Here is a 14005-nt window from a genome sequence, read left to right on the forward strand (position 1 = left end):
TGCCTCAGCCTCCCGAGTAGCTGGGACTACAGGCATGCGCCACCATGCCCGGCTAATTTTTTTTTCTATATATATTTTTAGTTGTCCAATTAATTTCTTTCTATTTTTAGTAGAGACAGGGTCTCGCTCTTGCTCAGGCTGGTTTCGAACTCCTGAGCTCAAACAATCTGCCCACCTCAGCCTCCCAGAGAGCTGGGATTACAGGCGTGAGCCACCGCGCCCGGCCGAGAAGCATTTCTGAAAGCTGTGACTCAAGTTTAATTTTCTGCACAGCGGAACCAATTTCTTCCGGGACTTTCCCCTGCCTTTGGCAACATAAGGGGCAGTTGCTTTTGACCAGCTCCTTTCCAGAGCCTGGTGTCTGGCGGCCAAGTGCCCCAGGCCCAGGCTAACAGGTGCCAAGGTGACAATGGATGAGGGCAGCTGAGGCAGGACCCGTGATTGCAGCAGACTCGGGGACAGACTGGTCGTGATGGGATGGAGTCAGCTTTGCAGATGTCTCCACCCAAGAGACCCAGATTTCCCTACCCTCTAGCCTTGCGGTGCAGGGCCAACGGTTAGAAAGATCTGCCTTTGGAGAAAACAGAAAGTGGTTTGCTGCAGCTTAAACAAAAGCCAGCAGCTCTAGTGGCCACGCAGCGAGGGCAGCCTAAGATAGCCAGCCTTGGGCAGGTGCAAGGTTGAAACAGGTGTGAGAGACCACAGGTCAAAAACAAAAAGGGAAGCGGAACCACTACTTAGTGAGTGCCTACTGTATGCCAGCTAGTATTCGAGGAGCTTAATATTTTATTTCATGTGATCCTCGCCACCCTGGGAAGTGGGTAAAGGTTTCTGTCCCCATTGACAGCTAAAGGTAATGAGGCAGGGTGGGTGAAGCACCAATTCGACTCTGGGCCTGTGAAAGCCCAAAGCCACGCAGCCCAGCGCCGAGGGTTCCTGCACCTCCCCACCCCACCCTGTATTGGCTCAGCCAAAGCACAGCTCACAAGATGCCCGTGCGCCCTGGGCACGTTCAGAAAGCTCATCTCACAGCCCTTCCCAGGGCTGCTGGGGCCTTGTTGCTCAGGGCACTCAGGCTCCAGTGCACTGCAGCTCCTCCCAGGACCCTAGACTACTCCCTGGGACCCCAGCTTCCCCCCAGGACCCCAGGCTCCCTTTGTGACCCAGCTTTCTTGGTGACCTATACCTGGGCTCCACCAAGCCCTGCCTTTCCCAGAGCAGGCCCTACATGTCCTCACCTCTGAGCTTCTGCACACGCAGCGCCTTCCCCAGCCTCCTATTCAGTCTCCCAGATTCAGCAAGGGGCACCTTGTCCCTGACATGCCCCCTGGGGGGTGCCCCCCCCATTCCCACTGCCTTGGGCTGTTAGAGCGCTTGTCACTCTGTACCATCCTTATCTCCCCCAACTGCACATGAGCCCCTGAGGACACTGCTCTATCCTCTGGGCCCCTCATGCCTGGCACACCTGAGGAACGAGCCACCAGGAGCACCGAGCGCCCTGACAGTGCCCATCGAAGCCAGGACGGTGGCTGATTCAAGTTCTGCATTGCTGTTCCCAGACAGCCCATGTTTGCGGCTCCAGGCACTAGCCAGAATGGCAAAAACCACCCTAGTCTTGTCAGGGACCCGGAAAGGCAGGTGAAGTCCCCTCGGTAGTCAAGTGGCAGCAGAAATCCCAGACCTGTGCTTACAGAGGTGGCAGAAACGTCGTGGGCCCATTTTCTGGCCATCCCCACACCAGTGGGCGGCTTCAGGCACCTTCCACTCTCATGGGCACAGAGGCCTGCTCCTAGGTGCTTTTCTCTTTGTGAAACTCTCGTGTTTGTCTTCTCATGTTCAGCGGAGGCAAGGATCCCTCTATAGGAAAAGTGACCCTGAACTGAACGTGGCAAGACCTCTGGCGCACTTTCCATCTGTCGGCACTCAGGAGATAAAAACAGACCTACGTGAAGCCGGCAGCCTTGACGTCTGGCTCTCCTGGGCTTTCCGTCAAGAGCAAGCCCCCAAATGAAGGTCATTTAGGAAAGTGAGATCTTTTGTGGTTTTTCAAAAGCAACCCCCAGTGGGATACAATCGGCAAAATCCAGACTGTGGGAAACCCTAAGAAACAAATGATGTGATTTCTTCCACACAAACGCTGCAAGGAGGAAACGGCATGGGAGGGAAGCCTGGGAATGAAAGGGACTTGACATTGTGTTAAGAAAAAGCAGCCGGCATAGAAGGCTGCGGCAATATAATTCCATTTACGTGACATTCTGGAAAAGGCTAAACCACAGGGACAGAAATGACATCAGCGGTTGCCAGAGGATGACGGTCAGGGGAAGGAGACTGACTGCAAAGGGACATGAGGGGAACTTTTTGGGGTGATGGAATATTCTATTATAAATCTTGATTGTGATATTTGATTACAGAACCGCATGGATCTGTCAAGACCCATCAAATTTTGCACTTAAAAAGAAGAATTTTACTATATGCAAATTATACCTTAATAAATCTAACCCTCACAAAAGGGAGGGAGAGAAAGAAATTTATAGGATTTACTAATCAACTGCAGTGTATGGGTCTTATTTAGATCCTGAATTTTAAAAAAAAACTATTAAAAAAATAAAACAAAACATTGATCCATCAATCAGGGAGCTATGAACAAATGCCTGGGTATCTGACAATGTCGAATTACTGTTGAGTTTCAGGGGTGTGGGGATGGCATTGTGTCATGTTCAAAAGGGGGGGGTCCTTGAACTTTAGAGGACTGAGCTATTTCCAGAGGAAATACAATTTCCAGGGATTGCTTTAAAATAATCCAGAAGCGGTGGGGACAGAGGAAGTAGAAAGAAACAAGATTGGCCAGGAGTGAGTAACTGAAAACTGCAGAAGGGGTGCCCATGGCCCACTCTCCTGTGCTCTATACTGTGGTGTTTGTGTGCAATGTTCCATAATAAAAGCTTTGTTTTTCTTTAAAGCATCCTCAGGCGCCAGGAGGGCTGCAGAGATTGCAGAGGACAGGGCTAGGGCCACAGACATGAGCACAGCAGCCCAAGCTGGCTCAGAAGGCGGGGTGGGGAGAGGGCACGATCCAGCAGAGGGGGCCAGTGGTCAGCTGCCACCACTGCTGGTGGGCATCGCCATGGGCCCAGTGTGGCCAGATGCTCTGATTTTTTTTTTTTTTTTGTAAAAAGCTGTAAGTCTGGGTTTTTATGCAAAGTTGTCAGACTTATGTTCTAATTAAAATATTTTTAAAAAATATCGTGTAAGCCAAACCCAGCCGGTGGGCCATAGTTTGCCCTAAAGGCAACCACACATACGGATTTGGCATTTATTAATTCAATAGCATTTACTCCAACACGCAGCCCTGTGCTAAGCTAGGGGCCCAAATAAGAATGGGATGCTACCTCTGCACCATGGGAGGCAGAAATATAAACAAATTCCCATTCATCAAGAGGGTGCTCCATGCAGTGTGGTATCACATGTGCAAGCAAAGTGCCGCCAGGGCAGAGAGGCCCGGGAGCCCCACACTCCTGTGGGAACCAGCCTTCCTCTGGGCTTCCTTAGGGCAGGAGCCACCCGGGCGTGGAACACTCTGTCCAGAGGTACGAGCTGAGTGAGTGGGAGTGAATATGAAAAAGCCATTTATTAATATTATTACTACCACTACTATTATTATTATTAAAGAGAACTTGCTACTTGTAACTGCTGCTAAAGGATGCCTTAACAAGTCCTTAAATGCTGTTACAAACGGCTCAAAAGACCTCTTCCTGGGGGGGATAAAACCACGTTCATGGAATTGATGGTTTAATATTGTAGGATGTCAACTCTCTCCAGATTCATTTATAGATTCAATCCCATTCCAACTAAAACCTTAGCAGGTTTTGAAAAAGAATTGTTTTGGTTTTGGTGGACACTGATAAGCTGATTCTAAAATTAAAATGGAAATGTCAAGGACCGAAAAAAAAAGCTGAGAGGATCTTAAAAGAAAAGAACAAAGCTGGAGAATTTAGATACCAAAGAGTTACTTAAAATCATAGAAAACAGGACAGTGTGGTTATTGAAGAAAGAACAGAAAATAGATCAATAGAACAGAACAGCAAGTCCAGAAACCAACCCCATGTATGCTGTCACCTGACTTGTACCAACACTGCACTTCCCACTGAAGTACGACGGGAAAAGGACAACTATTTTCAATAAATGGTGCATATGTAAGGAAAAGACCTGAATTCTGAACCATGTCACGCAGGACACCAAAATCAGTTTCAGCTGGATTGCGTGTAAGTATAATAGAAAAGCTAAAACGAAGTCTCCAAAAGAAAACATAAAACAACATCTTCATGATGTTAAGATAGCTAAAGTTTTCTTAAACTGGACACAAACCAACACAGAGGCCAGAACCCAACAGGAAAAAGTGGGCCAAAGTCCTGAACGTGACCTTCGCAAAAGAAGATACTGAAATGGCCGAAAACCTTTTCAAAAGGTGGGCAACTTCATGGGTCCTCAGAGAAACGCAAATTAAACAAGACACCACCAGAGGCCCGCTGGAATGGCTAAAAAGGTAGCCGACAGAAGTGAGTGTCAGTGGGGACGTGAAGCAACTGAAACACCACACACTGGTGTGGACCTGTATGTTGGGAAAACCACCCCGGAAAACACAAACGGTCCCTAGGACACACCAATTCCACCGCGAGGACACGTCTGACAGAAATATGTGCACACGGGAACCAAAATATATACACTAGAATGTTCTCAGCAGGACTTTTTGTAATAGTCCAGACTGGACACAATCTTAACGTCCATCTTCATTAGGATGAATGAAAGGTGGTTTATTCACACAAAGCACCGAGATGACAGGGCTACAAACACATACATGGTCAGTCTCTTGCATGGTGCCGAGAAAGAAGCCAAGGAATACACATCTTATAATTCAGACTGAACTCACCTGTTAGAGGCAGTCAGAGAGTAGAGACTCTTGAATGTGTAGTATGCCTGGAGAGGGGTAGGGAGCTTTTTAGGGGCCGGTAAGGAGCTGTTTCTTTCTTTCTTTTTTTTTTTTTCTGAGACAGTGTCTTGCTCTGTTGCCCGGGCAGGAGTGCAGTGGCATCATCATAGCTCACTGAAACTTCAAACTCCTGGGCTCAAGTGATCCTCCTGCCATAGCCTCCCAAGTAGCTGGGACTACAGGCATGTCCCACCTCACCTGGCTAATTTTTCTATTTTTTGTGAGGATGGGATCTTGCTGTGTTGCTCAGGCTGGTCTCAAACTCCTGGCCTCAAGCAATCCTCCTGCCTTGGCCTCCCAAAGTGCTGGGATTACAGGTGTGAGCCATCATGCCTGGCAGGTGCTGATTACAAGAGCATGTTCACTTTTTGACAAGTAATCAAGCTGTGCAGGAGGGATGATCTGTGTGCTTTATGTATGCATGTCATGTACCCCAGTAAAAAGTTTACAAATCAATACTAATGAGACCCTCTGAGAGCTGAGCTGAGCTTCCCATCTCCACCCTCCCTGGTCTCTTGCTCCTTCACCTCTCCCATTCGGTCCTGAGACCAGGGAAGTGAGCAGTGAGCAGCCAAACCCTGCTAACTATAGCCCTCTTGGTCTCCAAAAATTGTTTGATTTCACTGTTTCCCTTCTAACAGCCTTGATCTCTTTTTCTCTAGTCGTGCCTCCACCTCCCCACTGCTTTCAAAGGTGTCCAAATTTCTTAAATTGCGGTTTCGCTCAACACCCTGGCCCTATCTAGATACTCTCTTTCCAGTGCCCGAGAGGAATCCCCAAACCCCATGTTTTAGACTCTCCTTCCCAAACCTGCCCCTGCGGCCCAGCTCGGCCTCACCTTCTGCCCGCTCCAGGCAGCCCCGCAACTCTCCAGTCTGCTTCTCACACCCACCTGGACCCGGACCCATCAGTTGGGCCTTCGATGCACTTCCCCCCCTGACCCTCTTCTCAGGCCTCAGCACCTCTTGCTGCACCACTTCCCAGAATGGCCCCCCAACCTGTCTCCCGGCCTCCCAGTGCCCTCCATCCTCCATGCAGCCTGTGTGGCGCCACTGTGAAATCAGGGTCCGCAGAATACCATCCACGTGGCCCTCGCGTCAGGCTCCAACCTGCCGCTCTAACTGCATTTCCCACACTCCCCGGCCCCCATCCCATCTTAGACACACACCCACCAAACAGCACCCCCAGTCACGCGGTCCTTCTCCCGCTGTGCCTCAGGAACACCACCTCGGCCTGTCAAAATCCTGCTCCACCCTCGAGACACAACTCAAATGTCACCATCTCTTTATAGTCTTCCCCAAGTCCAAGTCAGAATCCATCGCTTCCTCCTGGGTTTCCCGACTCTGCATACACGACTGTACCCCAGCACGGCACATGCCACGCCAATCTGTTCATAGCACCGCCCTTCCCACAAGACTGGAAGGCAGGGACCCATTTTACAGGATCCTTCTGATTTTAACTAGGGTCTTCAAAATCACCCCCACCCCATCCCTTTTTGCCAGAGACGCCAGGGAGAGACTGCAGATGTGTCCCCTGCTCTCACGTCCACACCCCAGTGCCACAGTGCCGTTTGTGAGCTGGAACTCTGCCCAGCGGAGTGTTCAGGGCAGAGCCTACCTTGACGGGTATATTAAGCCTTCTCCTACCCCCATGCCTTCAAGGGCAAACACCGTCCCGAGTGCCCTCCTGGAGTGATGCTGATCCGGGCCAGGAGAGCAAGCCCCTGGGTGCTGCCTCCAGAAGGTGCACAGGTGGCACCTTCCTCAGCCGCACATGGACAGTGGCAGCAGAGAGACCCCAGATTCCTGAGGTTCTGATGCCAAATCAAGACTGGGAGTGAGGGCCACAGAGGCCAGCATGCCTGGGAGAGTCCCCTGAGCACCCAAGGGGTCCTCTTAGATCCCCTGAGCCTAGAAGTCCAGGGCTGGAGTTGGGGGGAGACTGCAGATATGTTTCCTATGTCTCTCTGCTGTTCAAAGTACCTGCTGCCAGACTACAGTTGGCCCATTGGTTTGTTTTTTTAAATTATCCACATCCAAAGGTTTCTTGCTCATTAGCACACAGCCTCCCAGGTGGCCAAGGCCTTAAAAGACTTTAAAATACCAATTCTAGAAGCTGCCAGAAATCATGGTGAGAATTCCTGACCGAGCCCTGGGCCACATACGTTCCCCACACTAAGCCCTGTCACTCTCCACAGTCCGGCACTGAGGCAGAGACCACCTGTGCTCACTGGAAAACAAGCAGCCAGGGACACCAAGGTGGGATTTATAGTGGGAGGTCCAGGCTTGAGCCCAGTTGTATCAGCTAAGTGACCTCTCTGAGCCTCAGTTTTCTTTGAAATACAAGTTGAACATCCCTAATCCCAAAATCCAAATTCTGAAATGTTCCAAAATCTGAAAATTTTGAGCACCAACATGATGCTCAAAGAGCATTTTGGATTTAAGATGCTCAACCAGTTAAGTATAATGCAAATATTCCCAAATCCAAAAAAATCCATAATCTGAAACACTTCTGGTCCCAAGCATTTCGGATAAGCGATACCCAAGCTATAGGGACATAAACACTATCTTAAGAGGCTGAAGGCAGCAGCATGGTAAAACAGAGAAAATTTGGGTTGTGGGGTTTGCAGACCTGGTTCAAAGGCCAGTTCTGCTGCTTAGAAATTAGGTGGCCTTGGGCAAACTCCTCAATCACTAGCACCTCAGTTTCCTCATCTGCAAAATGGGCTACTAACGCCTTCCTTAAAGGGCACTTGTGAGATTGGAGATGATATTAATACTAAAGATAAAAAATAATAATATATAACATCTGAGGGCTTACCACACACCAAGAGCTAGACACAAAGCTCTACAGTGGACTCACTCACTTAATTTTCATAACCTTGTAAAGTGAGCAGTATTCTTAACCCCAGGTCACAGCTGAGGACACTGACTTAGAAAGATTGAGTGACTTGGCCATTGTCACATGGCTAACATGGCAGAGTAAAGATTCAAACCTTAGTCACCCAACTTTGGGGTCCAGAACTTAACCACTGTACTGTAAATGTTTCCCCTGTGTGGTGCACGGGTAGGAACCCTGGCCACAACAGGTACCCAGCACGACACAAGGAAGGATGAGGCAGGAATGTGTAACATATAGACACCACATACATAAGGTTAGAATGTTAGGATTATGAGGAGGGAGATACAGTTTTAGCATCCTGGCAAACAGAAGTGATTAGAATCAACAAAATACAAGTGCTTCAGGACTTTCACAGCTCCCACGGCCTGGAAGTTTTATTTCAGATTCATCACTCACCTCGCCAAGAGGTGAGTGGAGAGAATGAATGAGGAATGACAGAAATACCACCTCCGGAAGCAGCTCCAGACCCCCACGGTCCGCCCACGTCCCCACTCAGAGCAGGGGCGGTACTTCCATTTTACAGATGAGGGAACGAGGGCAAGTTTGGAAGCTCGGACCTGGACACTGGTCCCCTTATACTTGAATACTTGAAAGTATTTTTTACCAGAAATACTTTCCCACACAAGGAATGCACCCTGTACCAGCCCCGGCGGAACAGGCTGGTTCCAGCTGATGTGCATGGCCCACTTCGGCCCTCTGCTCGGTCCTCTCAGCCTGGAGGGGTGGCTCCACCCTCAAGGACTTGCTCAATGCCCCTCCATCAGGACACAGTCCGATCCTGCCACCAGAAGGAATCCCTTCTCTCTTAGAGCTCTGGAAGCCGGGGTCCACCAGCCCTGCCCTGCAACTCCACAGCTGCCTGGCCCTGGGCTCATCTGAGGGGCTCACACTGCCTAACACGTGGCGCTGCTACAAGGAGGCCCTGATTAGACAACGTTCATTAAAGCATTTCATAAACTATTTCTGGAAAGTACCTTTCAACACCCTCGTTTCCCAGTTTCTTTAACGCAAAGTACCTCTGTGGTCCGTACAATGCCTAGCACAGTGCCTGGCACAGAACACAATCTGGCACAAACACTGAGCAGCTGCCATGTGCTGGGAACTGTGCTGGGAGAGTTTATAAACATTTCCTCATTTAATACAATGGCCCTGTGAGATCAGGGTTGTTGCCTCCACTTAGCAGATAAGGAAACGGGACCAGAGCGAGTTTAGGGGTCTTGCCCAGGGTCTGCCCAGCACTAGAGCGTAAGCTTGACGAAGACAGCATTCATCTGTTTTACACACAGCTGTGGCCACGAACCTTAGAACAGAGTCTGGGACACTAGTAGGCCCTCAGTAAATATTAATATTTGCTCAGTGAATCGATGATGAAAATAAGATTGAACGCAGTTCTTTTTTGTTGTTGTTTTTTTGAGACGGTCTGGCTCTGTCACTGAGGCTAGAGTGCAGTGGCTTCATCATAGCTCACTGCAACCTCCAACTCCTGGGCTCAAGCAATACTCCTGCCTCAGCCTCCCTAGTAGCTGGGACTATGGGGGGGGGGCGTTGTCACCACATCTGGTTAATTTTTCTATTTTTTGTAGAGACAGGGACTCACTCTTGCTCAGGCTGGTCTTGATCTCCTGGCCTCAAGCCATCCTCCTGCCTCAGCCTCCCAGAGTGCTAAGATTACAGGCATGAGCCACTGTGCCTGGCCTTGAACCCTGTTTTTAAAAATGTAAAGTTAATGCCCTGTCAATGATACAAGAATGGTGCTCTGTGGATATACGCTTTAATGTTTGAAGACTAACTCTTCTAGGAGAGAAAGCTGTTAGCCAAATTGGAAGAGGGAATTAGGACGTGACGTGAGCCTGCACCTCCACCCTGCCCAGCCTGGGGAGTTCTGGCCTGAGATCTGCCCCTTGCAGAATCCAGGGGGTCCCCCATGGCTGTGCTGTGGCCTGGTAGGTCCCCACTCAAACCTGGCTGTTGGCCTCTGGAGCCTAAGATTGGGGTCAAACACAGCCGACAATAAATGATTCTGGCTGCAGGACCCTAAAGTCTGGAGGATTTTCACATGTGGCTTACGGAAATCAACTGGGGAGACAGGCATAGTCTTAGTCACACCTTCACCATCATTTTTTCCTGTCTACATACCATCTGCACTATTGACATTATTTCCTTAACATTTGTCTTTGAACTAATCCATCTTTTCTACTTATTCTTAAAAGGAAGCTTTATGGAAGGTTAAAAAATCAAATCAAAACAAATCAATGTTAGTAAAGTCAAGCTTGATATGGTCCCTCCCCAAGGCTCTAAGCCTAAAATGGCTCCTTCATGTAAAAGACAAATGAGCAACTATTAGGTATTAAAGACACTAGCAACACACCTCGACTCTCTCCTTGTCAGTAATGGAAAGGACTAGAAAGGAGTGACCATCTCACTGTTAGAGCCTATGCAAAAGGCTGCCATCTGCTTACAAAAAGGAAGGGTCACGGGCCTGGAGTAAAACAAAAACATTTCCAGCTCTAGCACTGCCATCACTGGCTGATGACCTTGGGTGGCCCGATTACCACCCTTGAGCCTCAAGTTCTTTGTCTGTACCATAGTGTCTTCTACTCTGAATGGTTCCTGTGAAGTTCAAATGAGCAGCAGATATAAAAGGTCCTTATAAACTCTAAAGGGCTATGTGAACATAAGGGTTTATTAAGGCAGATTTGAAGCTCAGTCTACCAATAAAGCAAAACCCAAGACTCGACCCAAAATGCTACAAGGAAGCTTGCTTCTCTCTCAGCCTGAGGCCCACGTGCAGGACGTGCTTGGCATGGTGAGAGAGGCGCTCAAGGATGCGGGAGAGGAGTGACAGAGAGGGTGCTGAGCAGTGCCACTTACATTGTCTGAATTTTGCTGAACTCGGGGATGTCTTCTTTTTTCTTTCTAAAGAGGAACCAGTAGGTTAGGAGACCCACGATGAGGGAGAACAGAATTATGTCCGTCAGGCTGAAGAGAGACACTTGTACAGCTGTCACCTCAGACATGGTGGCACCGGTGTCCATGTGGGAGTCCCCCTTGTCGATCGTGAAACTGTCAGGAGAGAGAAACGGCAGACATCAGCAGGGAAGAGCAGGGTGTACCCTAGGCCAGCTGGGGTCCCCACCTGAGCAGCCTGGGCCTCGTGCCCCAGAGGCTGCAGGGAACGAGCTGCACGGGGCAGGAGCCTGCTCTGCAAGCCTCCCACCGTGACCCTGCAGCCCTGGGCCGGAACTACACAGAAATGGCCCCCAGGGGTGTCAGCACCTGCCAGGGAGTACCTTGGGTGCGGGCTAAGGCTGGAGCTGGGATTGGGTCCCCTGCAAACAGAGAGAATGGAAGCCACTGGCTCTCAGTGCCATGGGGCTTCCTTCAACTCCACAAGGACATAGCCAGGGGTGGGTTCCACGTGAGAGAGGGGCCACTTGACAGCAAACACTTTCCCCAACTACTACGCCTGGGTCGCCCCAAACCCGGTATATTCCAAAGGTCTTCAGGACTGGCCCTTGAACGGTTGCTGGGAAATAACCTCTGAGCCTTGGAACGTCCTGCCTGGTAAGAGTGTCCTATATACCTGAGACCTTGGGCCATACAGCTAGTTCCTGCTAACAGTGAGATTTACGGTGAGCATCTGATTTCCTATTCCTGGGGCTTTGAATGACACTGTCAGTGTGATGTCCTAGGATACTGAACACTGAGTAGGTGAGCTAGATATCTGGGTGCTCTGTGCCTACATGACTGACGGCCTATAAAAACCCTGGGCACCATGGCTTGGGTGAGCGTCCCTGGGTGGAGAGACTTCATACATGTTGTCACGTATCTTTGCTGGGAAAATTGAGTGCAGACTGTGTTACTCCACGAGAGAGGACAACTGAACACTTGTGCCTGGGCTCTCCCTGGACTCCACCCTGTGTGACCTTTTCCTTTGCTGATTGTAGTCTGTAGCCTGTTGCTGTAATAAACCATAATCATAAATAAAAAGCTTTGCTGAGTTCTGTGAGTCCTGGTGAATCGCTGAACTAGAAGTGGTCTTGGAGCCCCCCAACTCACCAACCTGGTTCCCCTGAAATATGCTCAACTGGTCTCTCTACCACTGAAACCCAGCAGGTAGATAGATCTGACATGAGTCAACGGAGGCCAGAGCGAGAGCATGAGAACTCAGCAGTCCTGTCTGCCGCTTACCAGCGAGGCCGGCTCAGCCCTGGGATCCGCATCATTGCATTTTGCAATCATGGCTGTGACTAAGAGGGTTGCTTTCACCACAGCCAGGGTGCCCACACTCAATCAGGAATGCCTCAGTCACACCTCAGCAATTAGGCAATGGGACACTGCATCACATGTGACTTCTGGTGGCTGTCACTGCCTCCAGGAAACCACAGGGCTGGTCTGGGCAGCCCGAGCATCCCAGGGCTCTGGGCCCCAGTCCGTTCTACAACCTCCCAGGAACGGGCCATCAGCACAGACCTGTGAACTCGGTTCTTTGCTCTCTCACTGTCCTGAGATGCTTTTCCAAGGACAAATTTAGTTCTATTGTCCCCAGAGAATACTGTTTCTATCCAAGTTTTAGCTTATAAACTTGTTTCGTATTTATTCAATGCTGTTCTATCCAACCTGTCAGGATCTCTGTCAAGCCCACAAACCATCTGCCACACTTTCACACAACCAGACAGAGAGGAATTTAGGACCTGCTTTCGTGGGCTCTGGAAGGACCTGTCCCACAGAATTATGAGGCGACAGACACTCAGTGCCCAACTGGAACCAGCTGGGCGTTCTGCTCGGGAGTGATGAGGTGACACAGGAAAGCCCCTAGCTAGTCTCACACATGGAACAGCAGTCAAATAAATGCGCACTCCCTATCCTGCTGTCCTCCTCCCTTCTAACTCACCAGGTGACCCAGTCCCCTCAATTTCCAGAAGAGGAGATTAAGGCCCAGGAAGCTAAGGCCCCATCTCCTGACATGTACTCAAGCTGACTGCGCAATGCAGGAGAGCAAGCTCATGCCCTGCTGGCAGCTTCTAAACCGACCGCGCTGGGGAGCAGGGACAGTGGCGCGTCTGCACCCAAGTGACCACCACAAGAGACTCCCAAAAGATGGGCCGTTTTCCACATGGAAGCCAGAGGGGTCCTCTAGAAAGTAAGTCAGATCGTGTCCCCTCCCTGACCAAAACCCTCAGGCGGTTCCACATCACAGAGTACAAAATCTCAAGTCTTTATGAGGCCTATTAACCCTTTATGATCTGGCCCATGGACACCACTCCCACCACCCACACTGCTTGCTACTCTCCCCCTTCCTCATACCTCACAGGTCACACTGGCCTCCTTCTGCCTCAGGGCCTTTGCACATGCTGACGTGCTGTCTAGTTATTTGCAGCGTTCGCCCCCTCACTTCGTCAGGTCTCTGCTCAGGTGTCACCACCTCACAGAGACTTTGCCTGACCTGACCACAGGATCTAAAACAGTCCCCTGGCTACTCTCCCCTCCCTCAGCCCTCACAGTGCTTAGCCCCACCTGACATCATATTACACATTTTCCCCCCACTGGCTGTTTCCCTGACCAGAAGGTCAGCGCCACAAGGGCAGGGACTTGGCTTTGCTCCTAGCTTGGCATACAATGAGTTGAATAAATGAACACGAACAAAAAGCAAGAATCCTTCTGAGTCTGGGGTTCCTGGGTTAGCAGTGCATGGCATGGGACACTCCAGACCCGTCATGACACACAGTCTGTGAGGCTGACTACGTTCTTTCCTCTTGCTCTGTTGCTAGCACCTGCTCTCATAGCTTCTTGCAGCATCTCTAGCCTCTCCTGAGTTCAGAGTCAGGGCCACAAATTCTTGTGCCACTGAGGAAACAAGCAACACCAAGGAGAGGAACAGGTGCTGTCTACTGAAGATGTGACTGGCTTCCTGTGGCAGCAAGGCTGGGGCTTGGGCCCCGAGGCACAGCCAACTCTCAGCCTGGAGGCTCTACAGAACAGAGAATGCTCCCAGCAGCTGTGACTCTGAAGCACTGAACAACTTCCGACAGATAAGAGGACAGATAAGAGCTGCAGAGAAACGGTAGGAAGGACTTGGCTGTCACTTTATCCAAGGCTTTGATCTATAGACCACAC

The 14005-nt window shown here is 50.1% G+C and overlaps 1 protein-coding gene across 3 annotated transcripts in view; it reads right to left on the reverse strand.

Annotated features, from left to right (window-relative positions):
• The window catches only part of POR (P450 (cytochrome) oxidoreductase), a 54487-nt gene that overhangs the window by 18326 nt on the left and 22156 nt on the right, over window positions 1-14005 (reverse strand). For 2 of the 3 annotated variants that reach the window (XM_012640284.1, XM_012640285.1), the window contains exon 2: window positions 10760-10951. In XM_012640284.1, coding sequence (XP_012495738.1) covers window positions 10760-10923 — 164 coding nt within the window. In that variant the 5' untranslated portion in view covers window positions 10924-10951. Of the gene's footprint in view, window positions 1-10759; window positions 10952-12079; window positions 12137-14005 lie in introns of those variants that run through there. The other variant, XM_012640282.1, reaches the window with a different exon arrangement.

Source organism: Propithecus coquereli, unplaced genomic scaffold (assembly GCF_000956105.1).
Source record: "Propithecus coquereli isolate 6110/MARCELLA unplaced genomic scaffold, Pcoq_1.0 Scaffold150, whole genome shotgun sequence".
In the NCBI taxonomy this organism is placed as follows: Eukaryota; Metazoa; Chordata; class Mammalia; order Primates; family Indriidae; genus Propithecus; species Propithecus coquereli.